The sequence below is a fragment of the Acomys minous genome (assembly GCF_964271855.1).
Source record: "Acomys minous genome assembly, chromosome: 16".
Classification (NCBI taxonomy): domain Eukaryota; kingdom Metazoa; phylum Chordata; class Mammalia; order Rodentia; family Muridae; genus Acomys; species Acomys minous.
The window spans coordinates 33,570,323-33,589,765 of record NC_140498.1 but is presented as its reverse complement, the minus strand read 5'-3'; the positions used below and the strand labels follow the sequence as shown (position 1 = coordinate 33,589,765).

Below are 19,443 nucleotides of genomic sequence, written 5' to 3'. Positions count from 1 at the left end.
GACAATGCACTGAGCAGCTCCATACATTTCAGTTGTCAAGGAAAAAAAAAGTGCCATTAAATAAGACAACCGACATTTAACATCAACACGAAAACATGGCCATGGTGCGTAATACACCCTCAGGTGGATCCTGCAGTATCCCTGCCATGGAACAAGTATCAAAGAAGAGGCTGTGAAAGGGTGGCTTCTTTGAAAGATATCTTGTTTCTTTCTTTTTTTTTTTTTTAATTTATTTACTTATTGTATATGAGTACTTTATCTGCAGAAGAGGGCATCAGATCTCATTATAGATGGTTATGAGCCATCATGTGGTTGCTGGGAATTGAACTCAGGACCTCTGGAAGAGCAGGCAGCGCTCTTAACCATTGAGCCATCTCTCCAGCCCAATATCTGGTTTCTTCAGTGCTGGGTTTCCTATGCCTCTGGGGCAAGGCTTCTTAAAACTTCAGATGTCAAAGAAAGCTATCACACATGTTTGGCTTAAGTACCCGGAAAATTTGTCAGCGCCATCTTGGAAATCTTGACGAAGATGCAGGTGCACATGCCAAGCCACCACGGTGAATAAAGAGTCACCTGATGGAAGGGTGGGGTGCTAGGCTGAGGCAGGTGCCTGCCTGGGGGCTTTATCTGTGCGAGTGGCAGAATTCAGTAAAACTTAAAGGTAAGTCTGGCGGGGGTGGGGTGGGGACTGTCTCTGCTGAAGCCTCAAAGGTTTTCACTTGAACTGGGCCTTCTTTCTAACTCTTAGGTTTGGCCAGACGAGAGAATTAAGAAGTTATGTGAAAAGCCTACATTTCATGGGAGCAAGGTGAGGAAATGGGAAAGGGGGGTGAGATCAGGCAGGCAGCAGGCTTGCGTAGCACCCACTGACTCCAGGAGGCTGAGTAGGGCAGTGGCTAATAAGCAACTGTTGGCAATATATGGGGTTCGGAGCCTGGTGACTCTGCCGGCAACCTGTGTAGCCTTTGGTGTTGTTATATATTAGTTTGCTCCAATGCAAATATTTAGAGATATTGAGAGGATTAAGTGGGGCTTAACACGCGCTTGACATTGAGCAGGCCCTCAAAAGAATTGTTAGCCATTGCTGTGGCAGAAATAATTCCTCCTGGATCCCACACACTGGCTGCTTCAAACATACCTTCTTTTTTATTTGTCTTTATTCTTCATCTTTCCTCCCTCTTTTTCACCCCTTCATCCTGCCTGCCTTTTTTTCAAATACAGGATTCCAGGTTAGCTTCAAGATTTCTATTGCTTCTTTCCTTCCTAGGTCAATCGAACTCTTTCTTTGTGCAGAAGATCTGACTGCAATGCACCAGTTTCCTTACCCTCCAGAGCGTGTGTGTGTGTGTGTGTGTGTGTGTGTGTGTGAGCCTTAGATGTGACCTTGAAGTCTCTGTAGCATTGTCTCTTAGGACTTGACTCACCCTATGCAAATGCTGTCATTTCTGGCTGGAGATGGCATTTAGGTGGGGCAGACTCTTACTCTCCCATCAAAGTAAAATCTGGAGTCTAACTTCTCCAGCCAGGCTTCCTTGAGAAGCTCCCTGTGTGTGCCTCCACTACCCCCAATGCTCCTACAGAGCCTTCTGAAAGGACATCATCCATCCACAGAGTTCCATCTCAATAGAATGCTCTTGTCCTTGCTCTTGTCCTTGCCTGTCCTCACCATCTATAATTCACAGCAAGAGAGGGCATATGCTTTTCATATGGCTCCCAGTGTTCCTCAGTCGGCCTGGTCACTCCCAGGACCTCTGAAAGAAGTGTTGGCAACATGTCAGGTAATGAGATTACTAAAGGTAAGTGGGAAATTAGAAAAAAAAAAAACAAAGAAAAATTTTACTTAGTATAAAACCAGAGTTTCAGACAGAATAACTGTATGTGTTTGGCCCGAGGGCATTTTATAGACTGAGCCTTCACATACCTAGCCCACAAAAGAGGCCACTTTTTTTTTTTTGATCACATGCCCTCCTGTAATGGCCTGAAAAAAAAAATCACACTGCTGTACCAGGAATTTCTCTTGGAGTTGCAGAAACTTGGCTAAGTCAGCTCTCTTAGATATTCTTATGATATCCCCACCGGGTAGACAGAGGCATGACAGGATGAGGAAAGGAGGCACATTTAAAACACCATCGGATTATAAATGTGAAAAGAGAAGGCGGCAAAGGTGGGCTTGAATTCACGGCCACATTGCGGTACAGCTGCTGCTAGTAAGGGGTTAGTACTCAGAGAGGACCACAGGTTAGGTCTCACCTCAGTGATGCCCCTTCAGATGCTTTGTGTGGACAGTAAGGAGGAGTATCATGGGCTGGGAGTGTGATAACGAGCTTGTCCACCAAGTAGGAGGCTCTAGGTTCAATTTGTTCCAATAGCCCTACCCCCAAAAACATAGAGAAGGAAAGTGTATTCCTTCAGAATAAAATTCTCTCCTTCCTTTCTTAACTTCATACATTATATGTTTATTATTTTAAGCCCATCAGAGAAAGGCAGGTCATTAAAGAGAGATCATAACATCTGAATTGAGATGGGCACAGTTTGGCATAGTCTATCGAACATAAAATGCATATTATACATACCCTTTGATCTAGCAATTTCACTTCCTGGAATTTAACTTTTGAACATAATCATATAAGTATGCAAAGAAAGGTACCTACGCAAGACTCTTCATTGTAGTTCTGTTTGTAACAGCACAAATCTGAAAGCAATCTAAGTGTCCATCAGGAAGCCATTGGTTAAGTCAATTATGGCATTATGGGATATTATAGAGACCTTAAAAAAGGGAATGAAGTAGGTCTACATGAAATTACCTGAAAAGATTTCCACAATATCTCATTAAGTTAAAATGAAACTTACTAAGTGGAATGTATATGGTTCCATTTCTATTAAAATATATGCCTAGACATCCATAAACATCTCTGGAAGCTTGAAATAATAAACCTTCAAGTGGTATTTTCTTGGAAATAGAAATTGAGAAGCAGAGATTACTTCTATGCATGCCCTATCTTTCCAATAATTGAATATTTTTTACTAGAAGAATATCTATATTTTATAATAAAATAACTGAAAATTTGTTGTGACCGTGCTTTCATTTTTTTTTTCTTAAAATTCTTGGCCTTTCTTTTGCAGAGGAAGTAGAGACTAAAAAAAAATATCTGTGCAGTAAATAGGGCCTAAGTCCATCACATTGTAGGAAATAGTGGGGGGGGGGGCTTGGAGGAGAGCTCCATTTTTATCTCCAACCTTGTCTTATCACATCCTCATCTTCATCCGTACTTTTATCAGTCCTCATCTCCATCCCCCCCTCCTATACTTATCCCAGCCCTCGTTGGAAGCATCATGCTTTTCCAAAATGTCATCTTGCTTCTGTTCCTAGCCTCTTCTCCATCTTCACTCCACCTCCAATTCCACCCCATCCCTCTTTCCGTTCCAGTCTCCTTCTCCATTCCCCCTTTGCATTGAGATAATTTGTTGGCTTTAGCATGATAAAGAACTTTATCCTTTCTCCTGAATGGAACAACATATAATTTTGAAGGCGTTCCCGAAGAGGACCTCACCTTGGTATTGTTTTTATATTTGTAAATGCAATGGGAGCAATGGAGACAATTCAGAGACCCAAGTAACCCAGACACGCACTGGGTGGGGACCTCCCTACCTTTTCTCTTTTTTTCCCACCTATGTCACCACCACACACACTATTACCTTGAAACTCTTGGAGGGTTAACATGTGCTTGCTCTCTTCCCCCTATTATACCTAGCCTTACCATTTCTAGTGGTTCTGAATTAATTTGCAGGGATATAAGCACTAAGGAACACTGCTGGTAACATTAGGCCACGTTGTATTTTATGATGAGAGTTTTAATCTAATTAAACGTCGAACTATTTTTGAAATTGCATCTATTATGATCCATTAGGGAGCTGATTGGCCTCTGCAAAACATCCTACTCAAGACTTTTGCAAGCCGGATCAAACAGATTACTAAGAATATCCTGAGCACGAGGCACAGAGTTCAATGGTTTCCATTCATGGTTTGATTAAAAAGCAAAACCAAAAATTCTTCAAAGTAATTCCACTTCCCATAGGTGAAACCACTTCTCCTGCCATTTCCAGGAGGTGGAAAATGCATCAAGATGTTTGAGTTAACTCTCTCCTTGTGAGCCCCTCATCAAGAAAGAGCACTGGTTAGTAAGACAATAAGTGGGCATGTTTTAATTAGAAAATGTGGACTCCAAGCACTTTTGCAGGAAGGACGATGATAGCTTAAGAGAGACATCAGGAGACTAATAAAAGTTAAAATGCATTAAGTAGCCAGAGTGAACTCAAAGGTAAAGTCATGGGACGTTTGAGAAGTGAACCAGAGAGGATGATGAATCAGAAGTGGGTGGGAGGGGAGTCAGTCAGCAGAACTTACTCTTTCTCTTTCATTGAAACTCAGATGCAAACCTCCTTCCGTGCCCACGCAAATGAGACAACTCAGAGTGCCCTGAAATTCTTCCACCTCCTACCCTGGCCACTATTCTCTCTACCCAGAGGAGGAAAGAATTGCATTCTGGATATAAGGGAGGATTGCTCGGTAGTGAGGGAGTTAGTACTGTTTGATCTGGGTTGATCTGGAGTTTCTGTCTGCCACTCTTCTCTTGCATACCCTCTTACCAGTGTGATGTTTGGCTATGGGTTATGTTCCTGTAATGATGCCAACAAAGGGTGTCCTCTAAGAAGTATGTTCAGAAACACAGAAAAGCCAAGGCTGCGATGGACGCCTAAGGTCCAGGTATAAGTATTTTGAGCCCAAGTCTGCTAAGAACCTTGTTTCTTTTCCCCAGACTTTGCTCCTCACATTTCATTTGCCTGATATGCTGACAGGTGACAAGGACATATGCCTTGTGGAGCTTGGTATCAGACAGCTGATATAAAGCACCTAAGCCAATGCTTGGCACAAATGAGACGTTTCAGACCAAAGTTTGTCTGACAAAAGAGGCCAAAGAGCATCTGGTGGTTTTGGAAGCAGGAGGTACTTGCCAGGTCTACTTTCTCCTCAATGGACTCTGGTGTGGAAGTTGAAAGGTTGAACTTGGTGTCTCCAGCATCCTGGTTTGGGATACACAGAGAAGAAAGACCCCCTAGCCTGAGGACCAGAGTGCCTATTACACTACCTTCACATAGCATGGGGCCTTTATGCTTCTCCTTTAGTTTTATTGAGCTGGGGATGGTGGAGCTAGAGGCAAACCCGCTTTCCTTAAGGCCCCATCAGATGCTTAAATTAGCCTCTTTTGCCCTCTGTGCATCTTCCCAGGTATTGTAAGGAGTTGCTAGGCTGATGGGAAATGAAAAAGTCATTACAAGAACTTAGCAGGATTTCTGATAATCGTTCAAGTAATTTAATAAATTATATTTATGCATGCATAATTAAAGTATTGATGAGAAAAACTTGGGGAGGGTGTTTGCTCTTTCATAATTAGTTACTATGAGCTAGAAACAATCCTATAAGCAATCTAAAAAAATACCTAACAAGTTGAAGGGTGAGCCTTTATGTTTAGCACTGGTCTGACTTCTAAAAATAAATCACACACAGGACTGAGAGATGAACTCCCAACTGATTGGTGGGCTTGGAGGCAGTGACGCTGCCTGAGGAGCATTCCTAGACACACTCATGTACAGCAGCTCCAGTTGGGCACGATAAGCCAGTACCCAGTAATGGATTCCAACCCTAAGGACACTAGATGCCAACGAACAGAGGCAAGTGAAGCTAAGGCCAATAAATCAAAAGAACCTTCAAAAATGTTGTAGAGCCCATTTCCCTTGCCTGGAAGAACTACAAATACCTTACCTGACTTCTGTGAGAACAAAAGCATCATCAAGAAGTCAGAGTTAAAAAAAAGACGTATGCTTCCATAAGCTTCTCCCCTTCTGAGATAAAACCCCAGGGGAAGACTTCAGGAAATGCCCCAAGGGAGTGACAGTTGATATTAGCTGAGTGGGTGAAAGAGCATAGAGAGAGATGGAAATATTTGTTTTTTTGTTTTTCCTTAAACTGTGAACTTAACCAAAGAATCTTCAACATTTACACAGACTGGGGGGGTGGGCAGAGTCTTCCTCTTCCAAGGCATGACCATGAGGTGGCCTCCATCCTTAATTGGGTCCTCAAGGCATGTGCTGTGGAGGGATGGATTTTTATAAAAAAAAAAAAACTCCTTTGTACCTGGAGGCTTAACTCTGGAGACTTGCAAGCAAGAAGTTCAAGTCTTCAAAGCTTTAATCAACTTAACACTTTTTAATTTGACAGAGGGGCCAAATTGTAAAAAGACAGCTTCTTGGATACCCCTGCCTACAACGCTTGCAAACCATGCTGAAAGTAGGCTAGAAAGGTCTTGAGTAAGATGTAATGCTTGCACCTTTCTTAATGCACCTTGTAATTTGCACGCATGCCACGGCACCTTATTTATTTTCTTATTAATGGGTCTGAGTGTGTTTAACACCACAAGCCATAAATTGCAGAGCAGTGGATTAGACGAGGCGCTTTTTATTTTCCAGCTGATTGTCAGAAAGCAATGCGGGGTGTGGGATGTCTCCCCAGGCCTTCCCCCCCTCCCCTGGTGCCCGACAACTAGCTTTCTCTCAACCCACCCCTCTCACCTCCATCTGAGAATCAGCCCCTTGCTTCCATCTGATGAAGGTGGGGTGAACAAGAGAGACATAGCCTGGCTTCTCACGGGTAAACTTGCCTATTGAGCAGCTCTGTTATGGAGATTAATAAGCTGCCAGTTTCCAAGGAAGACTAACAAAACAGCAAAATTAAAGTGCACTGCGACGTGAAATGCTGCTGGTGGCCAGGCGGGATCATGGTGTCAAAAAGGCAAGGTAAAGCTATAAAATAAGACTGAGCTTGAAAGGCTAACCTAAAGGTCTCATTAATTTCCATGTTGCCTCTGATGAGAATTTAGAGGGGCGTAATGTTTAGCAATATGGAGAATCAAGCCGCCTATTGATTTGAAAAGCGCTTCAATGCATTTGGTTCACTCGGAATGAATTCTACTTTTAAACCTTACTTGAAAACATTAGGAAGAAAAGGGGGAAAAAGCAAACAGGTTACCTTGGTTTAATATTCTCAAGATCAAGCATGTCAGTGACGCTGTCAGAAAATTAATCCTTCGGTAGAAAAATCAATCCGAGAACAAGTTTGGAATAGTCTTTGGACTCAGCATGGTGGGGGTGTTTCAACAATCTGTCTGCTTCTCTGTGAAAATCTTATTAACTAAAAGGTCTTGCATCCCAGTCCCCAAATATGTATTATGAACAAAGCACCCAAATTAGGCCAGGATGACTTTGTCTTGAAGACAAAAAAAAAAAAAAAGAAAAAAGAAAAAGAAAAAATCTGTGATTTTCTGATACTAGAATTAAATTTCCTTGAACACCACTTATCAAACTGAGTGTGTTCACTTTTCCATCAGAGCCCCTGCCATGGCTGCCTGCTAAAGGGACAACACTGATGTTCCCAGGCTGACCAAGTGAACAGCCATGGGACTGGTAGCCATGTGACTGCTTCCTATCTATATGGCAAAGTTCTGTTTGGATTGAAAAGCATTAAACATTTGTGAAGCTAGCACACAGAGAGTAAAGCAGTCCTGGGAACCTGGCTTCCCTGTAGCTCGTGTTGCTACCAGCAAGGTCTAAGGAGGTCTTAAGTTTCCCATGCTAAATTACCACTAGTTTCTGGCATTGACAAAAATCATAAAGGTATTTTAGGTGGTTTGGTAGAAAGGAAGCCAGGACAAATTGCCCTTCAGAAGAGTTTTATTAGAAGAGATGCAACAGCATCAAGCCACGGGAAGCCATTATGGGGTCCTGAAAGGAGAGAGAGACCCTTGACTTAAAGAGGACAAAGGGAGTTAGTGACCTAGCTTTGTGCCAAGAGTAACAAGCAGGAAGGCACTAGATAAAAGTGAAGTTGGAATTCAATGTTGTCTTGAGCCTATGTATCAGAGGGGGTGGGGCTTGCAGCTGCAACTGAAGAGAACTCTTCTCTTTGTAAGAGGTGTGACGTCACAGAATGTGTTGCTTAGCAGATCTTCTGGGAGCTAGAGAACCCTAGTTCCATGAGATGCTGCAGAGAGCTCCTTATTTCACACCCAGCTTACGGTTTTGACACACACTCAGTCTATAGCCAATAATATCTATAGGTCATTTTTTCATCTCATGTCATTCATATTTCATCAATTTCACCACCTCCTTGGGTCTCCATTCCTCACCTTGCCTAGTTCTAAACATCATGGTGGCTTAGAACATGGCATTTGGAGTCAGGTAGACCCAAGTACAAATTCCAGCTTTGCCATTTGCTGTTGGGTGATGTGTAACTTAATATTTTGAGTTTCACATCTCACTAATTCAGTCACCCATGCATTCATTGAATCCAACAGTAACCCAGGCTGGCCTCAGACTTGTGATTTTTCTGCCCCACTCACTCCAATGCATCTTTGATTTCAAATAGGAATAGTAACTAAGACGAAGGGCGTAAGGGGTTAAATGGCATATGTGTGTAAAGCTAAGTGGCAAGAAATTTTTTTTTTCTGAAAAAGAAAAGTTGTTATAAAGACCTACATAACTCTGCAGAATGAATTTAACATTATTTATAAAAGGGGGGGGGGAAATCACCAAGACCTATGAATACACCAGCCACGTTGGTTATTTGTAAATGGCTGACTTTGTGTTCCTGGAAGGTTCAAGTGATATTTGTGCATAATTCTCTTGATTTCAAACTTTTGCATTCTACCACAAACTGTGCTCCTTATTTAGTAAGTGATAGTCACGATGCACAGAGCTCCTAAGTCACAACACTAACTCCTACCCCTCAGTTCTGCGCCTGGGAAATCCTCCTCCCACCTACAGCCTTTACTGAGGACCCCCAAGCAAAGGCACTGGCTTTCTCCTTAAGTGGCGGTGCTTTTCTCCCAACTGAACCTGCAGTCCAGGCCACATTTTGATTTCATTCTCTTACTTAAATTGTCCCAGTGACTTTTCATTTCCCTTTGGGGGGATGTCCTAAGTCTTTATGATAGTCCAGATAGTCCAAAGTCCTGTTTATTACATCCTTGCCCACTTTTCTAGCCTGCTTTCCTTTCCTGGCACTTTAGTGTTTCCCCATCCTTTCCTTTCTCCCTCTCTCTTTTTCCCTCTCTTCCTTTCTCCTCTCCTCCTCCTCCTCCTCGTTCCCCCCCCCCCACCTCGTACACAGGTATATTTAAGGACTGTACATTACTGGACTGTAAATACACAGGTGTATTTAAGGTGTATTTAAGGACTTTATCTTTCTACTTCGTTTTGGGATGCAGTTGCCTTCCTGCTGGGTAAGATGGTTTAGCTGCCCCATGAGTTTCGGGAGTTTTCTTGTCCTCGTCTTCCATTTCTCACAGGCATGCTGGGATTACAGATGCTTGTGACTGTTTGGTATGGTGGGTTCTGGGGATCAGGTTGTCTGGCTTGTACAGTTAATGCTTTTACCCACTAAGCCAAGCTCCCTAGCTCCAGAACTCTCTGTAAGCCTTACTGATACCCATTTGTCATGGGTCTGACTTTTCTATACCTCACTTAGCACTTGCCACTTTCACTATGGAAGAGATACTTGTTTATTAGTTTGTTGGTGCTCTGTTTTATCCTGTCTAGCATTTATATATAGGCAAGGATCTTTCTCTCTCTCTCTCTCTCTCTCTCTCTCTCTCTCTCTCTCTCTCTCTCTCTCTCTCTGTGTGTGTGTGTGTGTGTGTGTGTGTGTGTTTAAGGTTTTGAGTTCTCAGAGGCTGTTGGCACATAGTAGGCCTTCTCATAGGTATTTCTGGAATAAATAAATAATAGGTGGATATTTTAAAAAGCAACTTGCAAATTTGTTTATAACTTGATGATGTGAATGATTAAAATCAGGGTTTCCAAAGTTTCAGAATCTGGAAAGCTTCATCCTGCTTAGGGAGTCTCCCTGGTCACCTGCTAAGCAGATATATTTGAAGAAGCTCATCTCAGCAAAACACAGAGGGGATGTTGGATCCTGTCATAAGACACTGATACTGTTTTAGACAAGAGAAGCCAACTTGTGACACTTCCCAAGAAGCTGCCAAGTAGGAAGATTCCTGACCGTAGCTCTCTCTGCAGAGAAGGACTAGACTGGCAATGGAAGATGGCAGGTAAGAAGCATGTGGGGACTTGACTCTGTATAGGAGGAAGGCAGAGGGTGGTGGCGCATTGCACAGGCTGCTTGCACTGAGGCCCTCCGCCATGTGCTTAGGTTTTGTGGTCTATATGGCATTGGGGGTGTGACCCACTTATTAGAATGCTTCCCTACTATAGCTCATACATAAACTGACTTCAGTAGGGGGAATTTACACGCACTGTGCCCTAATAGAACTAACATTTATACAAAGCACTCTCTACGTGATTTCTATGTGTTCAGCTCTACATTTAGATAGTTCTCCTTACACTTTTTGGTGTGTGTGTGTGTGTGTATATGTGTGTGTATGTGTGTGTGTGTGTGTGTGTGTGTGTGTGTGTGCGCGTAAGCCAGCAGTCAATGCTGAGTATTTCTCTCAATCTCTCTCTACCTTATTTTGGGGTCAGAATCTCTCACTGAACCTGGAATTCATGAATATTGTTGGAACAGTTGGCCATTGAGCCCCAGGGATCGGTCTGTCTGTCTCTCTTTCTCCAGTGCCAGAATTTTAAGCACATGCTGGTAGGCTTGCCTCTTACATGAACTCAGGTCTTTATGCTTGCATAGCAAACCCTTTACTGACCGAGCCATCTCCCTAGCCTCAGTTCTGTTTTCCATGCCATATATTTCTATGGCTCTGTAATTAGCACTTCCAATTCTTTATGTGGTAAGACAAACTTAAAAAAAAAAAACAACCCAGATGCTTTAAGGAACATTTTACAGGCCTCCTTAAGCCTGCTAGGGACATCAACATAAAGTGCTGAGAGGCAAGGACCTGTCTCCACTGGTTTAAAAGAAGCACCGGGGGATTGGCTGAGCATCTCTGGAGATGGCAGGATGCCTGTTCATTACCTCCAAAGCAGGAGCTCGTCCATCACTCCCAGAAGTTAGAGAGAAGGACAGGGAGGTCATGGAGCTGTTAGTAAATTTCCACTTCCTGTTCTCAGTTCCCGAGGACCTCACAGTCAGCCTCTAGGACACTTCACTTTTAACGGCTCTTTCTCTAGGACATAATTAGCTGAGTCTTATTTGGTGGTGATCCTTGTGTGGTACCACACCCCTTGAAAGACTTCCACCCCTGCTATCGCACCCGTAAGGGGAAGAAAACCACATCTCCTAAATCACATTATCTTAGCATTTGAATGAGTAAGTTTGTTTAGTTCTTGGTTCATGTGGCACTATAAAAAATGGTTTGAGAATGGATCTTCTCTATTTTGTTTTAACTTGGTAGACCCTTACTTATTCCTCAAAATGAAGATCTAGGGGTTTTCAGATGTGTAATCTTTTGTGACAATCACTGTGACTTCATGCCTCAATGATCTATTATATGTCATGCACTCTGCTTATGTGTCCGACCCCTTCTTCAGGTTGTGTGAGAGTTTAGAGGAAAGTATGCACTATGCACTTTTTTTTTTTTTTTCCGACACAGGGTTTCTCTGTGTAGCCTTGGCTGTTCTGGACTCGCTTTGTAGACCAGGCTGGCTTTGAATTCACAGCGATCCACCTGTCTCTGCCTCCCGAGTGCTGGGATTAAAGGCGTGCACCACTACTGCCTGGCTAATATGTGCATTTTATTAATGACCTTCACAGTACCTAACATTGCTCTTTAAAATTCAACAACTATCTGATAACAAGCAAGAAAATTAACATTGTTTTAAATAGATTTGTTATTATTGTTGTTTTAAATTTCCTTTCCTTTTATAAGGATCGGGCTAATGAAACCACAGTTATGTTGAAATTATATGCTATGCAGATTCACGATATTTATTTAATTTTATTTGGTATGTGTGTGTGTGTGTATGCACGCACACACACACACACATGTGTGCATTTTCGTTTGTGCATGTGCACATGCATGCACGTGCTTGTGCAACTGAATGAAGGCCAGTAGTTGACGGTGGGCATTTTTAAAAACTGCTCTCCATCTTAGTTTTTGAGACCTGGGATGCACTGTCAACTAGGCTGGCTGGTCAGTGAGTTTCAAGGGTCTCCTGTCTCTTCCACACCTCACCCCTGGTGGTGAGGTTATACATATGTGCTACTGTGCCTGGCTTTTACATGACCACGGGAGATTCAAACTCAGGCCCTCTTTCTTGTGCAGTAAGCATTATATAGACTGAGCCATGCCCCCCCCCCCAGCCTGTATTTATTTGTTTTGGTGCGAGGGATTGAACTCAGAGGCTTGCATATATAAGGCTAGTCCTCAGTCTTTGAGCTAATCCCCTGCCAGGATAAGATAGATTCCAAAAGTGCTGCAGAGTAATGCTAAACTTCTCACATGCAAGTCCACTGTACACTCAAGTTCTCTGCGCTCAGACCTGTGGAGGCTGATTTTGGCTTGATTTCTGGGAGTCACCCTAGTCTCTGGGCCAGACACTCTCATCCTCTAATCCTTGGATCTTAAACATACTGATCAAAGACCATCCAGGCGCCGATCTCGCTTGTCTGTTCTTTCAGATAGACTTCAAGGTTTTGGAGATCCTGTCTAAGTGCAGAGTTCGTCTTTGACTTGCCTTTTCCAAGCACATCACTGGAGACTATCAGTCCTTGGAGAAAGGCTACCTGTACAAGGGCTCTGCAAAAAGCACTCCAGAGAGCACAGAGCAGGTGCTGACAGAGATCACCTCAAGACAGTGGTGAGTGACCCACTGCTTTTGTGGGTCCTTTTGACCATGTGCTCAGCAAGCAGCCACTATCTTAGAAGTGGTTCTTCAAAACAAGCCTCCTGGGAAACCAACTGACTCCATCAGCAGCTAGGAAATATATTTATATGTAAATATTTTTTTAAAAAATAATTTTTATGTTATTATTTTATGTGTCTGAATGTTTTACATGCAGGTATCTCTGTGTATCACGTACTACATGCCTTTATATATATCCTTATGAACAAGGGGTGACTTTCAAGATGCAGACTGATGGATCTGGCCCTGTGGACAGTCTGGAGTGAAAGATACAGGTTTATGGCTGTTCATCCAAGCAGATATCTTCCTCCCTTACTGTGTGGGGATCATGAGGGCTCCACCCAGGTTTGCTCATAATTTATCATCTCTGTGACTTCAGAGACGTATCACAGGAATGTCCCTTTACATCTAGACTGCATCTTTGAAGAGGAAATAATAATCATCCATTTAGAACTCATTGGATCACTTTTAGGCTCACTGAGATAATGTTTGGATGTATTGTTGCACATAGAAAATTTATGTTGGTATACACATGAAATGAAGAATAAAGGTTTAATGCCAATGTCAAGGAAGCAGTCACACATCCTTGTTGCCCCTTTTTTCTTTTATCTCTTTCTACTCAGAAACCCTTTTTCATACATAATCATCTACTCACATAAAAAGAGGCTGATAACAAATTCCAGAGTGCTTCATAAACACAAGGAGGAAAACCAGAAAATTTCATCTACTTCGATTGACTAGTAGCTTCTAGGCATGGCTATTGGGAGATTGCTCCATTAGTGGACATGTTAATAACTATTTATTTTATATACTCCATAGATATAATTTTTACTGCACTGACATCTTTTACACTTTAGAGATTAGGGTTGTAGGCATAGATAACAAGAGTGTGCTAATTGTCAGAAAATGAAATTGAAGTTTTGTGTGAGTACAGTAGCAAGGGTGCACCATATGCTGATGCTCAAAAATCTCACTTTTTAAACTTTAAAGAAGTCACAGACGAGCAACAGCTCCAAATGTTACAGCTTCCTAAATTGCTTCCAGCTGCGTGCAGCAAATCTACCGGCCATTACCAGAAACACTGCAGATTATTTCTTGTCTTCACACCCAAATTATTAAAGTTTAAAATTGACTTGAGGATTTTTCCGAACGCTCCATCCAAATGGATGCCTCTGTGGCTCTTTCAGATTAACAAACAACTGGAGCGCATAAACCAACAAGGTATCTGGGGATGGGGCCACAAGGCTCTGCAATCGACTCATGGCCTTCACCGCCTATTGCAGGCTTGTCTACCACACTGTGTCCCCAGGGTTGTCCTTCAAGCCTCCTGAGGAACGCATGGTTTTGAGAAGACCTGAAGTGAAAGTGGGTGAAGGACAGAAGCACAGGAAAAACAAAACAAAGCCAGACCTGGGGATAATTTCTAGATCCTTCCTTCCTAACACAAGTCCCTCCCTGTTTTGCTGTTTGTTTGTTTTGTTTTGTTTTTTCCCACATCCCTGTTTGCCCCAGAGCCATCAAGCTGTTAGTGTGTACAGGAGGGAGTAAAGTGGGCCAGCAGGTTGGATGAAATATAAATTAAAATTAGACTTCTGTCAGTCTGGAATCGGGGATTGTTTTCAAGGTCTCCCCAAACACTTAATTTCAAATGAGTCTTCATTTATTACCTCAAGAAAGGCCAAATGCATAATTTATCAGCAGCATTCAGTCAATATACCCTTATAAGCATGTTTCCCATGAGCCTCTGAGTAAAAATATGTTATGCTAATTCTATTAGTTGGGTACACAAGAGCTGTCTAAGAAAGTAAACAAGCATTAAAAGGAGACACATGTGAACAAAGAAATACTGATCAACCTACTGTCCAGGGTCAAATTACCAAGGGATTAAGGAGGAGCTAAGCTTGTCTCCTTATGCTGTCTCTGCTGCCACAAGTCAGAGCCTTCTGGAGCCATGTGACTCAGGTGACTTAGAGTGGAGAACAGGGGACTTACCGAGTCTCCAGTGGCACGTTACTGTTTAGCACCCAGCTGTCCTGAAGCTGAACGGACTCAGGGGTGGTGGCCAGGTCATTGGGTGCTGGAGCGGGGGCGTGGATTTGGCTCCGTCGATTGGTCAGTGAGTTCCTGTTGAGGGAGTTGGCGGAAGAGTGGTGATGGGACAACGTGTGGTTATGAGGGGGTGGCAGTGGCGGCCTCAGAGTTGACTGGCTGTGGTGGTTCGGAGGGCCTGGAAGAGAACAAGGAGAAATAGCCATCAGTACCTATAGATTCCAGCTTCCGGAACTCTGTACCTGAGAGGTGGGCTTTGCAGTCAAAGGCTCTATGCCCATAGTGACTGAAAACCACAAACCAGAGATTTCAGGCGGGGCTGCATAGAACATCCTAGTGTTATTAGTCACGAAGAAATACTGTGCTTTAATTTGTACTTATCAATATGCATTGATGAGAGAGGAAAGAGGGTTGAGGTTAGAAAAGCCAAGTGGATAAGGGATGGATGGTCACCAGAATTAGCTGATACTGCAATGGGAGAGAGGATGAGTTCAAGACTGAGTCTGGTGGTGACAAGTTTTTATTCCATTTCCTGATAAAATGTAAAGGCTTAGGTTCTCTAAAGCACGCAACAAAAAGCCTAGCTATTCTTGGAGAAGTGGAAGATACAATAATGGTCACCAGAGGCTGTACAGATGGGAGACAGGGAGGATGCGGCCAGCGGCCACAGACAGTTACATAGAAGGACCAAGTTCTGGGGTTCTGCTGCGGCACAGTAGAGTAATTATAGTCAACAGTAAATACTTTCCCACTGAAGGGGAGTTTCCTATATGTTACGCTACAGAGAAATGCAGTGTTTCAGGTGGCAGGTATGCTAACTACCTGGATTTGATCATCGCACAGTGTACTGAAACATTACACTGTATCCCATAAATTTGTACAGTTATTGTGTGTCAATCAAAAACTGGAAACTTCCTCCAAAAGTACAGATCCTCAGTGTCCCCTACAGAACTTGGAGACAGCTCAGTGGGTGAAGGTGTTTGCTGTGTAAGCAGAAAGGATCTGGATTCAGATTTCTGGAACATATGGAAAGCCAGACACAACAGTGCTCATCTGCAGTCATGGCCCTTCCATGGTGATCTGGGAGGCAGGGAAAAGAGACCTCCCAGAAACCCTCGGGGCAGCCAGCCTAGTATATATATTGGCAAACATCAAAAGCCACTGTCTTAAGTGAGGTGAATGGTGGGTACTAATGGTGAGGCATGGAACACACACACATACACACACACACACACACACACACACACACAGAGAGAGAGAGAGAGAGAGAGAGAGAGAGAGAGAGAGAGAGAGAGAATGAGAGAGCATTTAAATCAGTGTCTAAATAGGGAATAAAGCATCCCAGTTGTGGACAGGATTGAACTGGAGTGAGTAGGAAGTGCTCGTCAGAGGATCAAGGTCAGAGCTACCATGATGGGCTAAAGGCAAACATATCTCCAAGTTCTGTAGGGGACACTGAGGATCTGTACTTTTGGAGGAAGTTTCCTGGGCTTTTAAGAAGTTGACAAGTCAAAATAAATAAATAAATAGGCATAAAAACATATATATATGCCTGTACATTTGTTTTAAATGAGAGTCTGCCAGCCAGCACTGACTAGTAGGGTGACAGTTGCTCTCCACTAAGAGATGAGTTCTGAGGACAGAGTCTGCTAAGGTCAAGGGAAAGATTTTGAAATCACGACGCTCCAAATCACACCCTATCTTTCAAATACTGAAATCCTCTATCCATGCAGGGGAAATGCTCCCATGAGAAGTCTCTCTCTGGAAAGGTCCTCGTGTAAATAGCCCTACTCAGGATAGGCCTGCCCAAGGTTTGTGTAGCAACCAGTTCTCCATCCGCACAATGCAGTATTTTAAACATAACGAAAGCAAAAGCGGTTTACTACGTGATGTAAGCCTATAATTTCCTCTTAATGGAGGCTGAAACATGACTTTTAATTTGTGTCCTTTGAGAAAGTCTATTTTTGAAGCCTCCAGTCAGTGTTGGCAGCTCACCAGGTGACTGCCGAGCCTTGTCATTTTGGCCCATGCCAACTTTGAAAATCCCCAGCCCCTGCCGTCTTGGCTTTAAGAAGTTGGCTCAAGTCATTTAAACAAGCAATTTGACACAAATTTCAACTACTTGTCTCCTTATGTGGCCAGGCTACATCTCCAAAAGGTGTAATCTACATTCTGGGGTTCCTGTGAAGCCCATAGAAGCATTCCAAAGGAAAGACAACATGTCAAAAAGATAGTAGGGTTGGGACCATCACCACCCGTGAAAACAGAAAGGAAAAGAAAAGAGAAAACCTGTTCCTTGAAGTTAGTGTCTCTAGGTTGAAATTACTTGGGGAATTTTTTTTTAATGTTCAGAAAAAAGACAACTAAAGCTAAAACCCAGTGGGAAATGCCATGGTACGGTTGTATAGATTTTAAATCGTGTCCTCCAAATGAACCTGTAATTCATGTTTTACATTAGGCAGCGGTGACACTTTAAATACATCTTTGGTAGAGTTTCATAGCTGTAGCAGGCTATTACATATGCTGGCATTGTTGTCTGACTAGAAATGTATTATTACATCGTTATTTAGCATTTTTTCTGTCTCCTATTAGTGGGGAGAGGTGGGAACGGGGCAAAATGATGTAATAATGATCTCTCAGAGGCACTCTCCAAGCCCCTCACACAGGGTTAATGAATTCTCATGCCTTTCTTTCCCCCTCTCTCAACTCCCATCCAAGTGGTGTCATTATTCCCCATTAGTTAAGCAATTAAGAGACTTGCCTGGGGAAGAGGAAGCGAGTCAGTGTACAAGCGAGAATCCACACTCTGTGCTCCGAGCCCTAACTTTCTATCCTCCTCTCCTCCTAGCTCCTACCCCCCAGCACTCTGGACCACACACTTTCCAAGTACAAGGAGGCCAAGTGGGGAAGTTAATTCCCTGAATGAGTTCCCAGACCTGCCCACTTCCTGTCTGTTCACCCCAGCAAGGCTTCCATTGCCTCTTCTACCTGTGTGGCCTTCTGCTTCATTGTCCATTGGTGTTGGGAGTGGGTGGAATTCCTGTGTGTGTGTGTGTGTGTGTGTGTGTGTGTGTGTGTGTGTGTGTGGTCTACAGGAATGATCCCTGGGTCAAGGGAAGAATGAGTTAGGCCGCTGTACAGCATCTTCCGTGTCCACTGGACAGCGAGGAGCCACAATAATTGAAAGAAAGGTCAAGAGTCTCTTTCCAGTTCACCTAAAAGGAAGGCTTAGAACTTTCTGAGGGGTGAGGGGAAGGGGCACATAGAGAAATAACAGTAGGGGGAAGCTGAAAGAACACTCGGTTCTTCATTTGTTCTACCCTCCTGGGAAGCAATGCGGATATTTCACTTCAAATAGATTACCGACAATAATGAAAACAAACAAAGAAAAACAAGTATTTTGTACCTCACTAAAGAAATGAGTTCTTATTGCCAGCGCTCACACATCCATAGGGCTGACTGAAGTTGTTCAGGTAGCCCTCTACCTAGTGGCCATATTTTCATCTAGGTGCACAGGACAGAGAAAAAAATGATACTGCATAGAGTGGTGATGCTACCACCAGGGAACACAGAGTGATAAAGGAATGAGTGGGATGGGCATCTAGTTGGAAGCCAGGAGAGAAAGACCTAAAGAGTCACTGTGAAATTATTGTGAGAGCCTGTTGCTTTCTAGTTGCAGAAATCCGAGCACACCACCCTATTTCACTCTCAATTTTACTCATGTACCGAAGGGTGGAAAATAGCAGTGATGACCCACTGGGATTCCTGTGGCTGCGAGAAAGGATGAAGGCATTGAGCAGGCTTCCTCTGATGGCCTTACCGATACGCAAACTCGTGTGTAGAGAACACTTCAGTTCTTCAGGGGATGAAAAATGATGAGTAAGACAAAAGGAGCTCAGATTTGAGCTTTTAGAGCAGTGGTTCTCAATCTGTGAGGTGTGACCCCTTTGTGTGTGTGTGTGTGGGGGGATCACATATCAGATAACCTGCATCTCAGATATTTACATTATGATTCATAACATTAGCAAAATTACCGCTATGAAGTAACAACAAAATAACCTTATGGTTAGGGGTCACTACAACATGACAAACTGTATTAAAGCATTAGGAAGGTTGAGAACCACTGATTTAGAGTAACCCCAAACTTCAGCTATGCTTATCAGTGATCCCAGGCCACTAACCTGCAATGTGAACATTATGAAAACCCAGTCCCTATGTTGTAGTGTTCTAGATTTCTGAAGCAAAACTCAGAATCCAAATGAGCGTGACTCCTGCCACAAAAACAGGCCAGCAGTGCATGCTTTCAGCTGTGGCTCTAGTGTGCCATTGAGGCTAGCTATCACTGAACGCAGCAAGGGCCTTTGCTGCCATGGCCATAGTGTTTCTGACTCCTCATTCTGCTGTGTTGGTGACTCTCAGTTTGACCTGGGAACCTAGCGATTGTTGTGGCAAATGTTCCTCTGACATGGCAGCTGATGACCCTCCAAGGCTCCTTCTGCACTGACCAGCTTTCGTTGCAGACATTGT

At 43.2% G+C, this 19,443-nt stretch overlaps 1 protein-coding gene across 21 annotated transcripts in view; it reads right to left on the bottom strand.

Moving 5' to 3' along the window:
• Positions 1-19,443, bottom strand: part of TENM2 (teneurin transmembrane protein 2) — a 1,331,021-nt gene that overhangs the window by 281,527 nt on the left and 1,030,051 nt on the right. For all 21 annotated transcript variants that reach the window (XM_084761228.1, XM_084761214.1, XM_084761230.1 and 18 more), the window contains one exon: positions 14,860-15,094. In XM_084761228.1, the coding sequence (XP_084617354.1) occupies positions 14,860-15,094 (235 nt within the window). The remainder of the gene's footprint in view (positions 1-14,859; positions 15,095-19,443) is intronic.